Genomic DNA, 19,026 nt, shown 5'->3' on the forward strand with positions numbered 1-19,026 from the left:
AACAAACGTGATAGTGCCGGCTAGAAAAGACAAAGCAGACAAAAAACAAGGAAACAACCATATCGTGTTCGAGGCCTATGGGTGGAGCAGCTCTTAAGTGTTATGTAGACATAAAATGCCCATCCCAGTATGACTCAGTCATGACTATGAGAACAGTTTACGATACAAGGAAATGAGTGACGTGTGCTTGGAATCCACCAGTACGTCAATCACTCAACAATGCTAAAATTAATACCTGCTAATATTCTGCCGTGAAACAAGATAAATGATGCTTAACAAGTGGAAGTGCAACAGAGGTTTATTGTTAAATATGCTCTGAGGACATCGACAAGCCATTGTAAAAGGAATTTCCAAACGCCACTGCAATAAAGTGCAATTCTGTGGTAGCTAGTACTGTACATTTGTTTCTTTTGCTTGTGACATGTGCTCTTAGGTATGAAAAGCCCTTGTTTTCAAACTGCACAACTGTAGCTGGAGTAAAAATTATGAGCAAAGAACTCCATGAAAGGTACGCCCTCATCGTCTTACAAATATTGACAAGAATAAGAAAATTCAATAGAGCAGATCTGTGGATACTGCACTGACACACAGACTACAATAACTTAACTACATGCTGTGCATTAAGAAGATGGAACCAACCTTTGTCTCAATTTATAGCTTGTCTTAAAACAATCTGGCTCAAAGTCCTCGCAAATGAGCTTTGGAAAACGTCCAGGCTTCATCTCTGAAGACATGACTACTCAAGAAAAACCTCAATTACTTCCCAGCTGCAGGTTTACTTACTGAGTTGCATTTCAAGTTAAGGAAGATTGGGGAAAAAAATGAAATGAATAAATGAAACAGGCAGTTACAAAACAGTGGCACAGTCCAGTAACACAGAACAGTCGCAAGATCATAGGCTGTGCATAGAAGAAATAAAGCACTTATGGTATTTGCAAACATTAACCACATCATAAAGCTTCTTTATGCTTGAAGGAGAATAATGAGTGCATTCCATTCCACTTGACAAAAAATATGCAATGAGGGCATAACCATGGATTTGGAAAACAGTAGTTTTAGACCAGTATTGTGTCAAGATACCAGCAAGAAACTGAAGCTCAAATCAGACATGTACCACCACCTTTGCATTGTGGCAGGAATACAAAGCAGAAGAATCAGGCAGAAATGCAAAAGATGTTGACGAACCGCAAGAAATACGCTCTCAGGGGGTAGAATCTGTTAAAAATATTAGGCATGCCCATCTATTATCAATGTCTGTGCTGGACTTCTTATTCTGTACAAACAGCACAAGGAGCATGGAGGTACTTAAAATGTGTTCCAGACTCCAAGACACTTTTCACCAAACTCTGTAGTCCTCTCAGTCATTATCTGTGTAGCAGCACAAAGGCCTCCAGCTTCTCTGGGATATTACCCCTATACGTGAGATCATACTTGATGATGGCCCGAGCAGCCAGACACTGTAGTGTGGTGTGATTGATAGGCTGGATCAGGTTCTTGGCCATCTCCTTCTCATCCAGCAAGTCGCAGGCAGTCTGTTTAAAGGAGTTGGTGCTGTCAAAGTGTGTGCCGCAAGCAATCAGCAGGTTCATGATGTCAGGGTGGTTGTTGGAGGCGGCCACGTGCAGAGGGCTGTTGTTATCCTCGTCGCGACAGTTTACGTCCGCACCGCACTCCAAAAGAATAGAGGTCACCTGGAAGGAGGGAAACTTGCAGACCGGGTAGCGGCCCACGCACGTGGTATTCCTGTCCACTGCAAGGTGCAGGGGGCTGAATCCATTTTTACCACACGGATGCAGCTTGAGGAACTTATAAATAGTCTCTTTCTTGAAGTGATCCTGTTCAACAGTACAGGGGACTTTTTCTAACAAGCAGATGAGGTGCAGGATGATGGAGAGTGCCTTACTCAGCTGAGCAGGGTCTGGACCTGGGTGGGGCTGTTTCATAGCACGCTCGATCTCCAGCACGCTCTTGCTGAGGATGCCCATAAGGTCATCGAAGGAGACAGACGTTCCCAGCAGGCCTTTGGCTCGGTCTTGAAGCATGAAGGAGAAGAGCTCGGCAAATGAGAGCAAACTGCTAGCTGTCATAGGACTAAGAGGGTCCAAGTTGTTTTGCTGCATGTCCAGAGCATACTTCCACAAATTGATGCACTTCTCAAAATTCCCAGAATCTGCATAAACAGCTCCTCTGTAGCGAATGTAGTATGATGTGTCTGGGTGCGATGGGCCAAGGATCCGCTCTCTAATAAGAAGAGCCTGCATTCTCATCTCATCTGGATCTGAAATCAAACTGTCCAGCTCCTCAATGGTACTAACCTCCTTGGCATAATCATAAGCCATTATGAGTTCCTTAGATTCTTCTTTCAACAGGACATTGTTGACATCACTGTATCGCATGTCCATGGCTCTCTTCCAGTATTTCAGAGCTCCTAGAAGATCTCTCTTTTTGTCCACAAAAGTAGCACCCAACAGTTCCAAAGCATTAATCCGTTCTACTTTGTTTGTGTGTGGGTGCTGTGTGAGGAAATCTACTATGTTTGTGTGTCCAGTGACACTAGCTGAGAGCAGCGGGGTCATTCCGTAACCATCCTTCTCCATTGTGGCACCATACTTCAGAAGCATTTTCATGATCTCCAAGCTTCCGGATTCAGCACAATCATGTAAGGCAGTGTTACCTATAGAACACAAAGACAGAGTGGTAAAATGAGACATCACCATACAGAACATTCACAACAAAACACATTCAGGATTCAAAGAAAGCAGAGACGACAGATTGGAAAAATAATTTGATACGCTGAACAAATTCATTCCTATCTTTTACTAGCAATGTGTGGATGTGTCCAGCTGTCCCTTACCTTTCACACTTTTCCTATTAACGTCAGCACCTTTTTCCAGCAGATACTGAGCAATCTCTTTGTGGCCCTTATAACAAGAAATCATGAGGCAAGTGTGGCCGTGTCGATTGGCCACCTCTAAGTCTGCTTTGTGCTCCACCAAATATTTGACAATATCAAGGTGCCCATCAAAACAAGCTGCTCTCAGAGGGGTAGAGTTCGTAAGTGTAGTACTGTTCACAGAGGCACCGTGTCCCAGCAAAGACTGAACTACTTTCAAATGCCCGGCTGCTGACGCAGCCCACAGCGGAGGGGCTCCTTCAATAGTCTCCCCGTCAAAATTGACAGAGCCTCCAACCTCAACAGGTGCACAGCAGCATTCCAGAAGGTATTCAACCAAATCCAGGTGCCCATACCGAGCAGCCATCAGCAATGGTGTTGCGCCATTTGTCTTTTCAGCCATCAGTTTTGTGACCTCATGGTCAGTTTTATTCTCCAAAAGCTTCTGTAGTAACTTGAGCTTGCCGTCTCTGGCTGCGTTGAACACCGCAGTTTTTAAATCCATCGCATCTGGTTGCTTACCTCCTTCCTAAATGAACACAGGGAAAACCACAGTGAGAATGAGCACATTTAACCAGACGACTCTCAGCTTTAATTTAGCCAAGCACATCGCGTTTCTCACACGTGTAAGAAATACTTAAAACGACTACAGGAACATTATCTGGGGACAGCTAATAGCTTAGCTAACTAACTACTTGAGAACCTGACGTGAACGTTATTTATGAGAACGTCGTGGGCAATCACGACCTCGGCGTCAAAGTGATGAAGAACAAGCTAGCCCTATGGCTGTCTTTAATTAGCGTTAAGCGCTTTATTGTTCCATGCACGTTCTCGGTTATAACATTAATGACTAACGTTAAACAAGAGGTTTCTTACCAGAACTTAATTCTATAACTTTCAAATTAGTGACTACCTGTAACTACCCTGAATTAGCTACCTCTGACCTCAAACACTATGTGATAGGTTAGCCAACACTAGCTAAGCTGCTTAGCTAACCTAGCTAGCTGTGTCTGTTTGGCTTTAGGGCCAACCCAGAAATAGCTAGCTAAGCTACATAACATTATTAACCAACCCCAGTTCGCACATTTATTTGGTCAATTCTCAGTTCATTATACAGAAAACAACAACAGTTAAAAAGGCTAATGGCTAACCCTTTTTTCACTAGCTAACAGTATTCAGTGGACGGAAAGAGTGGCTGACTTCTACCTTTTTGTCGTCGGGTCCTCGACGTCGCTCGCAGCCAAATCCGCTTCTCGGTTTTCACACCTCACTTGACTAACGTTAACGTAATCATGGCAGCTCGAAGACACTGATATCCATGACCGCTGCCGAAATTTGGTCCATAATTAGTGGTTTCGGAGAATATCGAGGCCAATTTGGTGAAAATCCTCCTGCTGGAATTCCTCCGCGGCTGTCCACCCCCGCTTCTCCTCCTGCTTCCTGCTGCCAACTGCTCGGCCAGCTGAAGGCTAAACGAGCTTAGCGAGCTCGCGGCGCTAACGTTAAATAGGAGCACAGCCCTTCGGTTTTGTTTCGTTTATTTCGTCAAATCAACTCCGCGACTGTGATGATCAGTTCCTTATCTTTTCTGGACGCGTTACTAATGTTTAATTCCCCTAGCTGTTAATGAAGCGCGTACTGCCATCTGCGCTTGCTGGTCGGTAGCTTCTCTGTTAAAGCCGAGTCGCTCCCGCCCCGTTTGATATCGACACCAAACCGACCCAATCAGAAGAGGCTCCCGCGGCGCAGTGTCGACGTAACGTAAACACGGACTTGAAGGTGGTCACGACAATTAGTTTAAGAAGTTGTGCTGTGTCACGGCTGTAAAGAACCGTCGAATAGACCCTTAAGTTATAAAAGGGAAAAGTAACTGCCTTCAGTTACTTTATTAACGCGGTCCCGGAGCATTCATAAAGAAGCCAACACAGTCCCGTTTTAGTCCGGTTTTAAAGGGGAATTACGCCGATTTTTCAAAATGTCAGCACAATTAAATCATTTACATGTAAACAAAGTTATTCAGTGTGGGTTGGTGTGATATGCTCCGTTCTAGAGAAACATACTAAGTCAGAATTGTTAACAGCAGTGGTGATAGGAACCAGACGCCTTAAGTAATTAACACAAGGGTGACCAAACTTTTTGGGACGAGGCCCAAAAAAACGACATTAAATTAAAGAGGCTAGATTTCAACCTGCGACATTCCTTACTACTTCCTCAAAATACATTCCTAAAAGTAAAATAAGATGTTTAGTGAGGAGGATTGGTGTAACTTTCTAGAGGGTCAAACTAAATGTCTTTACAGGCCATCTTTGGGTAGCCCTCGTTTAATGCCTCTAAAAGCTACCTCACAAAAAGTTACTACACAAAATGGTTATAAATATGTTGCCTGAGTCTGAGACATTACATAATAATAGTTTTGAGAAAAGGATTTGGTCCAAAACTTTTTTTTAATATTCAATTCATGGTGGAGAGGTACATGCAACGTATTGTAAAGAAAAAAGATTTTCTTTTTTCAGATTTGCCAGTAAAATTGCTGTGTGTTACAGATATTGTGACCCCTGGTTCCTATTACTGCCACTGTAAGGAAATCTACATTATAAAGAGTCTGTAAGTTTCTCTACAATACACCATTTCACATCAAATCACTCTGAATGAATGTTTACATCTTAACCCCCGAAATATGCGGAAAATCTGAAAACTCAGTGGAACTCCCCCATGATTACATCTCATGTATAGCTGAAGGTAACAGGACACCAGAAGTAAAACGACAAGGAATAGGCTGCTTACATTAACCTTATCAACACTACTTTCACTTGAATGTATTGACCTCTAGTGGTTAATAAGATCAACAGATCATTCAGAGAGCAAAAACAAAAAAAAGACCAATAAGACCAGGTTATATGGATCACAGATTTATTGATTCTGTACACTAGAAATCACTGCCATACAACAGAGTGGCTGTTGATGTGAAGAAGCATACAAGGTCTCTTGTTCACAAGCTAATGTCTGAATAAATCAGTGTACAATGAGATTCTCAAAAATAAACCAGTGTACAATGAACATTGTCAGGAAAAAAACTTTAACGACCAAAGATGAACTTATAATTAGAGCAACCTTCTGTAAAGCTGTTTCATGAAAAGCAACAAACTACTCAACACAATCTGCAGTATGAAGAATACTACTTAACCCACACTTAACCTTATATCACTACAGATAGAAAACTTCTGCAACAAATCATTTTGGAACTTTTGTGCTAATAGTTTAAATTTGATAATTCAACCCAAACATTTTTTGTTGATAATCACCCTTTCCCTGTAGAAAGCTGTAGGCATTCTGATAAGAGCAAGGGGTGGTTTAATTTCCTTGAACAGCTGCTTACCGACAGACATGTCTAAAAGAAACGGTACCTTCCCGTACTACCAAAATAACGGCTTTCATACTCATACTGACCACCAGCAGAATGAAAGCCTCCTTGATGGCACCAGAATGCCACTGAAAAGTGGAGGTGTTCTGCTCTGCTGCAACTCTGGGGTTTCTTACAACTCACATATTTGTAATTTTTTTGCAAACATTTAGTAAAAACTTATCTATGCACGAAATGTTGTTTCCTTACCTTAGTGAAGCATTTGCTTCCTTTCAGCATATACTTGGTGGTAGTGTTTCACACATTCCTGTCTACATTATATGAAATTAAAACCAAAGAAATCCTCTAATCACAGAATAGTGATCTTTGGCTGAAAGAAATTTCATTTTTTGTTTAAATCCAATGACCACACTCACAAAAAATAAATCCAGTGCCTCTGACAATTTTGCGTATTGTTATGTAGACTCCACAGCCTATGATGTGGTTGTGGAGCCCAAATGAAATTAAACTCTGGAATCTTCAAAGAACACTACCCTTCTGCTGGAGTTCATCTGGCATGCTTCATTAGGGTCTTCAAGAGCATCTGAATGCTAAGAGCAAGGCATGTTAAACCAGGAATGGAGCTGAACCCCACAGGAGGACGGTTCTCCAGGAACAGGGGTGGGTTGGAGAAATCCTTTTTAGACTGGAGTCAGGTTACTAAAGACAAGGTAGTCTTCTGCCTAAACTAAGCCTAATCCTAGACTATACAACTTCCTGAACGCAAATACTCTGTTTAAAGGAAAATGCAGTCCAGGATTAGGCTTAATCCCTGAGCAAGAAAAAGACCACTGCAATATAAGATCCTCTACACGCAGTCATTCAAACTCAATTCTAAACCTTCTGGAGTGTCTCCGCATATTGACTGAAGGTTGTTATTTGGGCGCAACCATCAAAACACAATCAGAAAATGGGAAAAAAATAATATTGAATAAAGAGAATACTCTGACCACCTGTAGGTATATGTTTGCTATGAATCTCCAAGATTATATATCTTTTAAAAATGCCTGCTATCCATATTTTGCTGTAGAAAAAAAATGACTTTTTGGACTCTGAGGATCTTTCAAAAATGTAACAGCTAAGTATCAGCAAGCAGATGACTGCACCAAAGGAGAAAAGAATACATGTGCCTACACCACTACACAAAGGTAACAATAAGGAATCACAAAAAGCAAAAGACCAAAAGACATGAGAAGCACAAATGAGCTTAAAACTAAAATTACTTCTTTTTTTTCACACATCTGATAGAGCCAATATACTTCTAAATGACCATTTGGAAGCATATTGGGTAATTGGTGGCCAATATTTTTTTTTGACATAAATAATACTGTGAAGTCCTACCGCTAACATCTGATTGAGCACCATGCACCATGAGCAGTTTATAATTTCTTTTACAACATCTGAAGAGCAAAGTGTGTGTTAAGTAGGTCTCAAATTACCCAATGAACAAAACAAACCTTTAAATGTTTTCTAACAGTGTAAAAATTAAATGCACACCCACATAATAAATTAAGATGTTTACTTCTTAACATTGAAAATAGCACTCAAAGGATATGAAACCTAAATCAATACATAGGGCTAAAAGATGCGAGGCCAAACAATAACATCTTTAAATAATCTTGTGTATGGAGTCCTAAAATTTGACAACAGACCACGATATCTATGGATGCCTTTAGTCCCTTGTGTGTGTGTGTGAGAGAGAGAGAGAGACCGAAATTAACGATGACCTGGGGACGTTAGGATCCCACACGAGTTGTGGTGGTTTTCTTGTCTGAAAAGAAGCTCCTCAGCAGAACAACCTGACTGATACTGACCACCAGCAGGATGAAAGCCTCGCCGATGGACCAGAACGCCACTCTGGTGTTGAGGTCCTCTGCTCTGCTGCGGCCCTGAGCCTCCCTCAGACGGAAGTGTGTCTGATAGTCAATCACTGACTTCAGGGCTTCGTGGATAGAGACACATGCAGATTCCATCTGAAACAAAGAAGAAATACTAGGGTTGAGGGCATTTTCTGCAATGTACACACAACACATACATCTAATAAGTTTGCTAATAAACAGTGCTACTGGTAATGATGTAGAAAAAGTTCTCAACTTACAAGGCTGCCTAGCCTACCAACTTTCTGAAGAGATAAGGAGTAATCACATTTGTGAAACACATACCTGAGTGAGTGCTGTCACTCTGTTTTCATTGGGGAAAAGTGGAGGATCTTCACCAACTTGAAAGTCAAAGTACACAGTCTTGTGGGTAAAGGTGGAGAATTCGTTGCTGAAACAGAACTTGTAGGTGCCATTTTTGGCAGCTGTGAATGTAAAACTGTCATACTGCTTCTTCATCTCTTTGTATAGAACTGTACCATCCGGATCCTCCAGACGACAGTCGACGTCATAGTGGCCTCCAGTCACGACCTACCCAAAAAGTATGTATATTTAATTTTAATACTCCATTGTTCAATAAATCACCTCAGACTCATTTCGATAGGCTACACCTGAAATTAGCAAAATAACAGGAAATCAGTTCACATAAATCACATTTATAATAGAAGCCAACACACTGTAGCGACCCTTAAAGGAACACTCCAGAGTTTTTAAACCTATAACCAATCCTTAAACAACTGCCCATTGTTGTCCATATGCTACAAATTCAGCAGCTGGAGGTCTGTTATGCTGGAACATTCCTTAAAACTTTTCTCTAGAGCTTTATAAAGCTTATATTTTTTAACATTGTCAAATGGAAGAGTACTGCTTTGAACATTATATTAAGGCAATCTGAGCCTTTCGGACAACTGACACAGGTGAATTCTTTTAATCTCTTCTGGAAGTCACATTAGATCTGTTCTCTTGCAAAATACAAACTAGCATAAAAGCATTTCAGAAAAGACTAAAGCTGTTCATAAGACAAAAATGTACCCCAGTGTCCTATTATAGACATACTGTGTTTGTACATAAACTATACAGACACCCTTTCTAATTAGTGAATTCAGCTACTTTAAGGTGCTCCCATTGCTAACACATGTCCAGTTGTGCACACACAGCTTGTATAATCTAAACAGAAAAGCACTGTTAATAGAATGTGACGCTCTGGAGTGGCCCAGGCCCAATGCCAAGTGTTATCTAAAGGCATATAAAGCCCCCCATCAATGGGCTGTGGAGCAGCAGAACTGCATGATTAGCAGTGACAGAGCTCAATCTAATACCTCTGGGATGAACTAGAGAGACATTTCTCATCATCAAACATCAGTACCTGACCTCACTAATGCACTTGTGGCTAAATACAATCAAATCTTTATTCTTGAATCCCTCACAGCAATGTTCCAACACCTAGCTCATCTAATCTCTAATCATCTAACCAAATTCCCAGTTGAGCAGAGGCTGTTACTGCAGTAAAGCAGTGACAAACTCCACGTTAATACCTTTGATTCGAGGAGGAAAAAAACAAAAAAAAAAAAAAACACTGATCAGATTTCTACAAATGTTTAGACTAGGGGTATACTCAATAATGTCAAAAATAAAAAATTATTGGCAATGAATCACATTATACTATGCCCTTGATAAAAGCCCTTTCTAAAAGATGATAAGATGCTTTAATGTTTTTTTTGTTTTTTTTTATGAAGAGAGAGTAATCCATGTATTTTTAATTTGTGGAATTAAACAATCACCAGACTAATATATGCAGGTATTTGTTTCGCAACTAATCAATTACTCATAATTTATAATGGACCCACTAACCGATTATGAAAAAAAAGTCGTTTGTTGCAGCTCCACTGTGGACATACTGTGTATTTACCACTGTAACAAATGCCACGTATCCTTTTCAAAGGGGTAAGACGAGTCTGACCGCTTGTCAAGTTGCAAACAGCTTCACTGACCTGAAACTCGAGGGTGCACTTCGTGCCTATTGTAATGTCCTCGTAGAAACACTGCTTGGCGTTGTCGGGCAGCTCGAAGGTGAGCTCGGAGCCCCTCACCCAGCCCCACAGCAGCACCTGCACCAGCACCAGCAGCCTCCCACTGCAGCCACGGAGCCACTCCATCTCAACAGACTGCGGAACGAGGACGTCTCTCGGGATGACAAATGGACAGACCTACAAATGTAAAAAAAACACAGAACACCATGTAGCAAAAGAATAAACTAGCTAGCTGATAAAATCCACCCTTTATATTGACTGTTGTAAAACCCGTCCGTGTTGAGTGACGTAGCGATAGTAGAGCTAGCAGGAACGTTAGCATCCTGATAATGAACGAGCACACAGGCCAGGCTTGACGAGAGCGATACGACACAGAGACGGACACATCTACATACCATCACACAGACGCGGACATTTGTTTTAAACACGGCAAAATAAGAAGTTAGGTAATCAGATTTATCTGTAAAAACTCAAAACAAAGCTTCAGCAAAGAAGCTGTACTCACCTCAAAATCTACTACCCGGATGAAGGAAGTGCACCGGTGGCGATGACATAGCACGTACGGACGTAGTGACGTCAGTGCGTAACTCTTTGCCGACCAGACGTCTGTTTATGGAAGCCTACAAATGTGCATGTAAAGAATAGAGAAGAGTTAAATTACCAGCGCCACGCTGTCAGTGGGATTACATTAAAGACGATTTGTGCCACATTTTCTACCTAAACAGTAACAACGTAATTCATTTTACATGACAATTTTTCGACCTCTGTTTATTTCTTAGAATTAAACTGACTGTTATTTTTGTTACTGTGCTTTTCAGACTGATATATGTAAATTACATCTATTCTCAGTGGCTCCCCTGCTAAAAAAAGGACCATTAGAAACTAGGATTAAAACCTGATGATTTTGCTTTATTATGGGAATTGGCATAATGTTTTTTTTCAATAGAGACCACTAGTTTCCTGTAGAACACCTTTAGATCCCAGTAGGAAGCCATCAAATGCATTTAGAATCAGCCATTGATCACCTGTTAAACCACTAGGATCATTTACACTGTGATATCCACCCATTAAAAACCAAAACACATTACAAAACCATTCGGAACTAATAGGATCACTTAATGGTATCTATGGGTTTTCTCAGCAGGGGCCTCATTCAGAAAGTTGTCCAGGCTGAAACACTCCTTATAACTTCAACCTGAATGGGCGGAGATTAGGCAAGAATTAAAATTTGGAGATTTTTTTCATATTTGGAGCATACAGACTGGGGGGTGAAATTTATATCAAAAATTTCAATTTTTTATATCAAATTCACAAAAAGGCTACATTTAAATACTGGATAATTGCTTAAAATAAGTTGTAGTTTTAATATTAAAACCCCTAAGTTTTTTTGGTACAAGCAGACCAGTTCACAATGTTGACCACAAGGGTGCAGCATTTAACCACTATTCTAATCAGCCACGTAATCTCTGCCAGTGCACCACATTCTTCCAAGTTGGCATAGTAATGATTATTTTGTGCCATTTCTGTCTATCCAGTACAGCACTCTTTTATGTAATTGTCTGCTGTTTGCCATCACACAAGTGAAGCATGAGAAATCTCTTCATGCTGAATCCTTTTTTGATCACTTTATATTATTTATAAAATCTCCAAAATGTGTAATAAAACAACTGTAATGTGTATGTGTGCAGATTTGTACAAGCCAATATCTCTTTACATTTTCTTTGATTATTTTGTATCACCTAGAACATCTACTGTAGAGTAATGAATCAATTATGTGTAATGATTCAACTGTTATGTTTAATTGTTTTGTAATTATTCAACTGCTTATTTAATAATGTGTTAATTAGTTGTGGTGCGCTGCTTTAGTGTTCAATTCACTACCTCCATTAACACCACAAAGATTTCAGTTTAGTGTTTTATTGTTAATATAATAGGGATGGTAAAGTTCGATTAGCTACATGAGCATGGGTAATATACAGCCTGTTGTCTACTGATTTTGTTAAGGCTGGCTTACATAACCTGCTTAGACTATGTGATAATTATCTTCGGGAACATTCCAGGTTTGCAGACATAGTTGTCTCACTTTTGTTTATTTAGTCTTCAAGGCTGTTGTACATGATTTGATGCTGTACGTTATGTGGAAGGAGCCCAACAGCCTGTATAAACTTTTTCGAAAACACCACCATTTGGGTCTTCGCACTGCCACTTTCAGGGTTTGAACTACAGTTCTTGGCAGGCGAGCTTGGTTTAGTAATGCCAATGTTGTGCTCAGTTGGAAAAATCATAGATGTATCCACTTTATGGATATATTGTGCAGTTATGGTTGGGGTATTGTACATTGTAGCTGGGGCATTGTGCTTTTAGACTTACGTATCCTTCAAATCTCCAGACATTTACAGTCTTGCTTGACTGTTTGTAGGTTTTGGATGAGCCTAAACGCTTTTGGAATTTAGTTTGGAACTCATTCTTTACGGATGAAGTTGCATCATCAGTCAGTCTCATTTTAAATTCTTTGGGAAAAAAAATGTGACTGACTTTCTTCTGGAGACTAGATTATTAATAGCTAAGATTTGGTTGAAACTCTTTAATCTTTGTCCTTGAAACCCTGTTAATCATATTCTGTGCATGTTTTTAAGGAACTTGATAATAACAGAGATTGATAATTGACAGAGAAGGCTTGACCAGTTATTATCTGTCTATTAATGACTGTAATTAATATGCAATAAGTGTCAGGAGGGTGGTTATTGCCATGTGATTTGTCAGCAGTTGGCTTCTTTTGATATCTCCACTTTCACGTCACTCCTGGTACAAGATAGACAATGTTTGTCATGTCAGTTACTGTTAGCCACAGTTTGTCACGTAGTCCTAGTCTACACAAATATGTTACAACACGCACATCATACTGTAGGCCTATCTTACTTCTTGCTGTATTATTCAACAAGGGTGACACTAGGTCACAGAGAAAAGGCAATGTGCACATTATGTTCAAGCAGCGGTTTCTCAGCTCTAGACGAAAATGTTCTCTTAGAATATGCAAAGTTTTATAGAGCAAGATCTTTGCAGAGAGCAGATTCTTTATTGTGTTTTGAGCTGGCTGTTTTCTCCCAACACAGGCCACACAGTTTTCTTTACAGCCTTGTAAATAAAGGTTCCTAAATGATTCTTGGATCAGACGTACGGTTCTAGGGATACCTTTATTTGGTAAAACTTATTTACGTATATGGAGGTTCTTTAAACTTTAAAAAAGATTCCTCACACTCACACACCTCATTAAAAAACATCCAGTGAAAAGTTCTAAAAGTAGCTCTTCCATGGACTCCAAAGGACTCTTTTTTTCACCTTTATTTTTCAAGAGTGTAGGTGAGTTATAATCCCTATTATCTTATTTTTCAAAATATTTGCATATAATTTAGTCATTGAGATTTAAATAAAGTCATTCAGAGTGGTTTGATGTGAAATGGTGCATTGCAGAGAAACTTACCCACTCAGTTTTCCTTACAGTGGTGGTAATAGGAACCAGGAGTCATGATGTCTACAACACAAATACAACCATTTCTTTATGCTCCAAAACCACCAGTGAACCTACATGTCTATACATACATATATGTATATCTTTTGGTATTTTCTTACCTTGCAACACCCTGCATGTACCTCTACACTAAGAATATAATATGTAATGTAATTTCATGTAGAAAGTTATTTTCTGTGAGGCAGCTATTATAGGCATTAAGCTCATTGGACGTCTGGTTCCTGTCACCACCACTATGAGCAATTCAGGCAAGTTTCTCAAAAAATTGAGCATTTCACACTGAATCACTTTAAATGATGTTGTTTCCATCTTAATGATTTAATTATGTAGAAATAAGAAAATGGTGGAATTCACCTTTAAGGCATTCAGTTTATGATAAAGATTTTAAATATGTGCATATGAAAACACAAGTGGCCACTCTTATAAAAGAAAATGCTGAAAAAGGTTCTTTTGTTTTCCTAAGCACCCTTTCAATTGATGGTTCTTTGAATGAGATCTTTCAAGCCAAAAACAATTTAGGAACGTTACATCTGAAGACTGTATTATATAAAAGCATTTCACAAGTGAAGCTAAACCTTTAATGGCTTAATATCAAGGGTTTGAAAATGTGCTTTGGTGTATATGGTGACCACATGTCACATTCTTGTGGCTTTTCTGGAACAAAATTATCAGTGACTATTGTTTATGCATGTTCAACATGTGATAGGTAGCCTATTATAGATAGCAGCACAATAATACGTTATACCAGCAATCTAATGAACAGGTTGCTGGTGTAATATATTATTATGATGCTATCTGTGATGGGCTACCATTCACTTAGACTAAGCAATGCTGGTGTTACAGTTTACTTCTAATTTTCACAGTGAATCTACCCAGGTTTGTTTTTGTTCACCACATTCTCATATATTTTATCTGTCTCAAATTGTGATGTGCTGTATAATTATTATAGTGTATTTATTGTTGTGTTTTGAGCCTAGTTGTGCACTGTGTGTTTACTGTTCAATAAATTTAGCACTGAACTGCATGCACTCTTCAAATGTCACTGTCATAAATTAAATCTTGTTTTTTTTTGTTTTTGTTTTTTTTGTAAAGCTGCCCTTTATGTTGTGTCAAAATGTCATGTCGAATAAACAAACAGAATTAGTCTTACTTAATTACTCAATATCTCATTACATTAAAGTGGAACCTTATGATTTTTTAAATTGCCTTTATAATTCATTCAAAAGTCATGCAGACTGTTTTGATGTGAAGTGGTTCATTGTAGAGAAACTTATCAGCTCAGATTTCTTTACAGTTGTGCTGATAGGAACCAGGAGTTGTGATGTCTACAACACAGTTATCAGCCATTTTGTTTATGATCCACTTCTGAGTTTCTGCATGCAATGATAATGGTAAAACAGTGGTAAATCTGAAAAACAAAATTTCTTTGGGAACTATTTTGTCTCACAACACCCTACATGTACCCCTCCATCATGAATGGATAACAAAAAAAAAGTTTTTTAGGTCCAAAGCTAATCTCAAAACTACCATAAAACAATGTCTCAGACATCAGGAAGTATACATGTAACCATTTTATGTAATAACTTTTGAGGAAGCTTTTGGAGACATTAAACTCTTCAGACGTCTGGTTACCATCACTACCTTTCTGAGCAATTATGACTTTTCATATTAAACTGTAATAAATCATTTTGATTTTATTTAAATAAATTATTTTAAATTAAGCAGATTTAATAAAAATCAAAGTTTTTTTTCCCCTTCTTCTGTAAAGTTACCATTTTGGAGATATCAGGTTTTGGTCTAATATCAGTGAAAGATAACAGCAATGCTATAGAGAGACCACTTTTGTTTCCCTAAAGAACCTTTCAGTGGACAGCTCTTGAAACGACTCAACTCAAAGATTCTTTAGAGAACAAAAAGTTGAATTCTATGGCAATGCTCCAAAGAACCCCTTTTTAAAGAGAGCTTATGTCCTCAGTGTCTTGGTCACTCCCATGCAGTTTCATTGTATATTCGTGTATGATTGTACTGACAACAAAGTTCTTCTTTTTGAGTGTTATCATCTTGAATTGAAGTGTGCAAAAAATGTCTGAGCCCAACTATAGCCTCCTTTTCAGCTAAAATGCAATATATAATTGCAATGACACAATTTCCAAGCCAAACTCATGACATTTTCCCATACAGTAGGACTGAGGGGATGTTTACTGTCAGTATCTCTGTTACAACCGCTTCCGGAGTTACTTCCTTCGGTCTTCGTGACCCACTTGAAATAATGGAAGGTGTGGTAGATAAAAATTGCAATTGTGTTTTATGGGTATTTTCACAACTAATCTTTGGATGTGATAAGTAGAAAGTGCAAGGTACATTGGGAACAACATGTTCAAAAGCTCCACAGATTGGCATCAAGAAACCTGAGAGTGAGAAGTATCTCCTGACCTTTACCACCATCACTTACCACCTCACTAAGAGCTTTTTGCAAGTGGAAAACCAGTAGTCAGATTGCACACAACCTCATCTAATCCCAGGATTATTCCTGCTTTCATCTAGCATAGAACAGAGTGTTATTTACACGGCTTGTGATACTTCTGCATTAGTATGAAGAATACTGAGCTGACTCATATGATTCAGGTTACAGAAATCATGTGAAATAGACAGGTACACCAACCGGTCACTTCATTAAAACCACCTCCTCGTTTCTACACTTATTATCCATTTTATCAGCACCACTTACCATATAGGTGCGCATTGTAGTTCTACAATTACAGACTCTAGTTTCTATGTATTCTTTATCCCCCTTTTACCCTGTTTTTTAATGGTGAGGACCCCCACATGACCACCACAGAGCAGGTGCTATTTGGGTGGTGGATCATTCTCAGCACTGCAATGTCACTGACGTGGTGGTGGCGTATTAGTGTGTGTTGAGCTGGTCTGAGTAGATCAGACACAGCAGTGCTGCTGGAGTTTTTAAACAATGTGTCCACTCACTATCCACTCTATTAGACAGACCTACCTTGTTGGCCCACCTTGTAGATGTAAAGTCAGAGACAGTAGCTCATCTGTTGCTGCACGGTTCGTGTTGGTCATCCTCTAATCAGTTTATCTGTGTTTGATCTACTTGTACAAGTGCAACACACACAAACACACTGTCACTGCAGTGCTGCGAATGATCCACCACTGAAATAATACCTGCTCTGTGGTGGCCCTGTGGGGGTCCTGACCATTGAAGAAAAGGGTAAAAGGGGGCCAACAGAGTATGAAGAAAAAACATGGACTACAGTCTGTAATTGTAGAATTGTATGGTAAGTGGAGCTGATAAAATGGACAATGAGTGTAGAAACAAGGCGGTGATTTTAATAAAGTGGCTAGTCGATGTATTCGCAAACATGTTTCTGAACATGAGCAGCTTTTGTAGAAAACATTCCACATACACAACAAGAGATTTAATGACATTACAGCTTACATCATTACTAACATCCATATCCATTGGCTGTCCATTGGATTGGTGGATATGGACACTGTAATGTGACCACATGCCCCGTTCTCATGGCTTTTCTTGCCTATCTTTCATGATCCACTATTAAAGTCAACCAGCTATCAAATATAACCTTTTTGTCTTGTTTGTTCACATCCCTGGACATATTAAAGGGCCAACAGTTTTTTGTATTTTATTATTGTTTTTTTTCCCTTTGAGATCCACTTATGACATTTACGCTGTTTTTTGTACCCAAACAATCATCGTTCATTAACATGACCACTATCCAACCTCTCTTTATCCTTGAGAATTAATCAGGCTGTTTTTGTTACTGTGCCTTTAAGACCGATACTTGTAAATGAGCACTGTTCAGACTGGCCGCCCAGTATTGCACTTGATTTAAAAAGCAGTCTGCGCTGAAACAGGCCTTAAATTCAGTATGAATAGCTGCAGCTAAACTCTTGCAGACTGAAAAGGTGGACATATGTAGATGAGTTGTTTTTTGTGACATCACAATTAATTTAAAACAAGCTGTTTTTGCAGATTAATGTCTATATATGGACTGTATGGACTGAGGATTGAAAGATACACTACCGGTCAAAAGTTTTAGAGCACCCCCATTTTTCCAGGTTTATGATCTTTACGCAGTTTTATATCTAATAGTACTCCACAATTAAAGCATAGAACAAATAAACAATTAGAGATTAAAAAAGAAAAAAGAAATTACAGAGTCATTTTGACAGTTTATCCAAATTTTCTTCAAATATTTTTGGCTCATCAAAGTAGCCACCTTTTCTATTGCATTGTGCTGCAAAATGCTGTGGTAGCCCTCTTGGTTGATGGTGTCAGTGACTCTTTGCAAGTCTCCAAATCTGGAAACAGCAAAACAGCTCCACTTCATCACGCTTCCTCTTCCATGCTGGACAGTTGGTAAGAAACCATCCTTTCACCTAACAAAATCCCTACATGATGAACCGAAGATTTCAAAACACTGCTTTATACACTCAGAGAGTTTGTGATAAATCAACAAAAGTTGGGACACCGGTAGGAATTGTTTGCATCAACTTTCAAAGCTTGATTTACAGCTGTGAGTTATCCAATGATTTGTTACTTTATATATAACTGTGAAACATGAGTTTTCAGTTAATTCTTTTTTTTTCAAAGTTAATTCAGTTAATTCAAAGTTTTTCAAAACCTCTGGCAGTTTACTGCTTACCTTTGTACCATTCCAGATTATTCATGGCCTTAACTGCATAAATGTCAATGAAAGCTGGAAAGGGCCGTGCTCTAAAAGGTCTGACAGGTATGTATGTTTTGAAACTTTAATAATAGGTTACATACAATAGTTTTACAAGTAGTTTACATACTACATTAAACTCTTTCCTTTCTTAAAAAGTGAGGAAAGTTCAGTTTTACATGAAATGGGCTCTCATATCATACGAAAGACAAAATTCATATCACATCATTTAACAGGCAAAAACGTTTTTTTGTAATCTTACCTCAAAAGGTAATGGCTTTTACCCACCTCTAAAACATCTTGTGATTTTTGATTGTATCACCATGCACGAGTAGGCGGCGACAATAATGTTAACCAATACGATCATGTTTCACCTCCTCCTCCCACCACCCCCACCAAGTTATTGAGCAAATACACTCAGCTATCTCAGAGACCCTCCCAGATACTGTATTACACTCCAAAATACATCACAGTGAAAAACGCACTAAGGGTTCCAATTCATGTTGACTTAAAGTAATTCATGCCAAAATAAGCTGCCTCTACTGTTCTTCAGTGTGGTTAGAGCACAGCTGAAATCACAGACTCTGAAGG

The 19,026-nt window shown here is 39.1% G+C and overlaps 2 protein-coding genes across 2 annotated transcripts; both read right to left on the bottom strand.

The window, feature by feature from the left end:
* Window positions 1-280: 280 nt before the first annotated feature.
* Window positions 281-4,581, bottom strand: fem1c (fem-1 homolog c). The gene is made up of 3 exons (XM_036578456.1): window positions 4,100-4,581; window positions 2,855-3,422; window positions 281-2,674 (listed from the first exon to the last, which is right to left on the bottom strand). The coding sequence occupies exons 2-3, from the start codon at window positions 3,396-3,398 to the stop codon at window positions 1,365-1,367; spliced, it is 1,854 nt and encodes a 617-aa protein (XP_036434349.1). The 5' UTR covers window positions 3,399-3,422; window positions 4,100-4,581; the 3' UTR covers window positions 281-1,364.
* A 1,205-nt stretch (window positions 4,582-5,786) lies between these two features.
* tmed7 (transmembrane p24 trafficking protein 7) lies at window positions 5,787-10,820 on the bottom strand. Its single transcript, XM_036578459.1, has 4 exons — window positions 10,706-10,820; window positions 10,162-10,377; window positions 8,456-8,701; window positions 5,787-8,266 (listed from the first exon to the last, which is right to left on the bottom strand). Exons 2-4 carry the CDS (start codon window positions 10,324-10,326, stop codon window positions 8,030-8,032), a joined length of 648 nt encoding a protein of 215 aa, XP_036434352.1. The 5' UTR covers window positions 10,327-10,377; window positions 10,706-10,820; the 3' UTR covers window positions 5,787-8,029.
* Between the last annotated feature and the right edge of the window lie 8,206 nt (window positions 10,821-19,026).

The sequence above is a fragment of the Colossoma macropomum genome, unplaced genomic scaffold, assembly GCF_904425465.1.
Source record: "Colossoma macropomum unplaced genomic scaffold, Colossoma_macropomum, whole genome shotgun sequence".
NCBI classification, from domain to species: Eukaryota; Metazoa; Chordata; class Actinopteri; order Characiformes; family Serrasalmidae; genus Colossoma; species Colossoma macropomum.

Excerpts from the sequence above, each read along its gene's own strand:
- fem1c (XM_036578456.1), bottom strand. The coding sequence starts at position 3,398 with ATGGATTTAAAAACTGCGGTGTTCAACGCAGCCAGAGACGGCAAGCTC. Across the intron at positions 2,675-2,854 it reads TAATAGGAAAAGTGTGAAAG|GTAACACTGCCTTACATGAT; the intron begins GTAAGGGACAGC and ends TGTGTTCTATAG.
- tmed7 (XM_036578459.1), bottom strand. The coding sequence starts at position 10,326 with ATGGAGTGGCTCCGTGGCTGCAGTGGGAGGCTGCTGGTGCTGGTGCAG. Across the intron at positions 8,702-10,161 it reads AGTGCACCCTCGAGTTTCAG|GTCGTGACTGGAGGCCACTA; the intron begins GTCAGTGAAGCT and ends CTTTTTGGGTAG. Across the intron at positions 8,267-8,455 it reads GAGTGACAGCACTCACTCAG|ATGGAATCTGCATGTGTCTC; the intron begins GTATGTGTTTCA and ends TCTTTGTTTCAG.